At 59.4% G+C, this 520-nt stretch overlaps 1 protein-coding gene across 1 annotated transcript in view; it reads right to left on the reverse strand.

Annotated features, from left to right (window-relative positions):
• LOC102250919 (collagen alpha-1(XXIV) chain) overlaps positions 1–520 on the reverse strand; it is a 113,041-nt gene that overhangs the window by 112,121 nt on the left and 400 nt on the right. The window contains exon 2 of the mRNA XM_014532756.1: positions 295–425. Coding sequence (XP_014388242.1) covers positions 295–350 — 56 coding nt within the window. The 5' untranslated portion in view covers positions 351–425. The remainder of the gene's footprint in view (positions 1–294; positions 426–520) is intronic.

Below are 520 nucleotides of genomic sequence, written 5' to 3' on the forward strand. Positions count from 1 at the left end.
CGGAGCTGCGGGAGCCGCTGCCGCCCGCGTCGGGACCCAGGCCACCAAGCGTTCCCTCCGGAACCACAGGATCTTTTCAACATAAACTCTCTGGGAGACCCGCCGGCAGGAGGCTTCCTTTCAAACGCGGTGTTTTACAAATTGAGGAGAGGAGAGGAAGATGCCACGGCTGCTTGCGGCTCCCAACTTCAGAAAGTGCCAAGAAGCCGGAGCACAAACTCCGTCCGGCTCAGCGGGTCCCGGGGTGGGGAGAGCGGCTGGTGTGACCCCCGCCCCTGCGGGTGGGCTACTTACGTTTTTGCCGTGTGGGAGACCTTTCCACGCCTTGTCCTGTGGGCTCCTAAATGCATTTGTATGCATTTGTCCGTGCAGCGAAGCGCTAACGGAAAACAGAAGCCAACTCCGTTCTGCTAAGGGTGCAGGTACTGTCCATGAAAAAGGAAGACAAAATCACATGAAAACGATGCTCCCAAACCGCGACAACAAAAAAAAGGGGGGGGGGGGGGGGGGGGGGGGGGGG

Source organism: Myotis brandtii, unplaced genomic scaffold (genome assembly GCF_000412655.1).
Source record: "Myotis brandtii unplaced genomic scaffold, ASM41265v1 scaffold909, whole genome shotgun sequence".
Classification (NCBI taxonomy): Eukaryota; Metazoa; Chordata; class Mammalia; order Chiroptera; family Vespertilionidae; genus Myotis; species Myotis brandtii.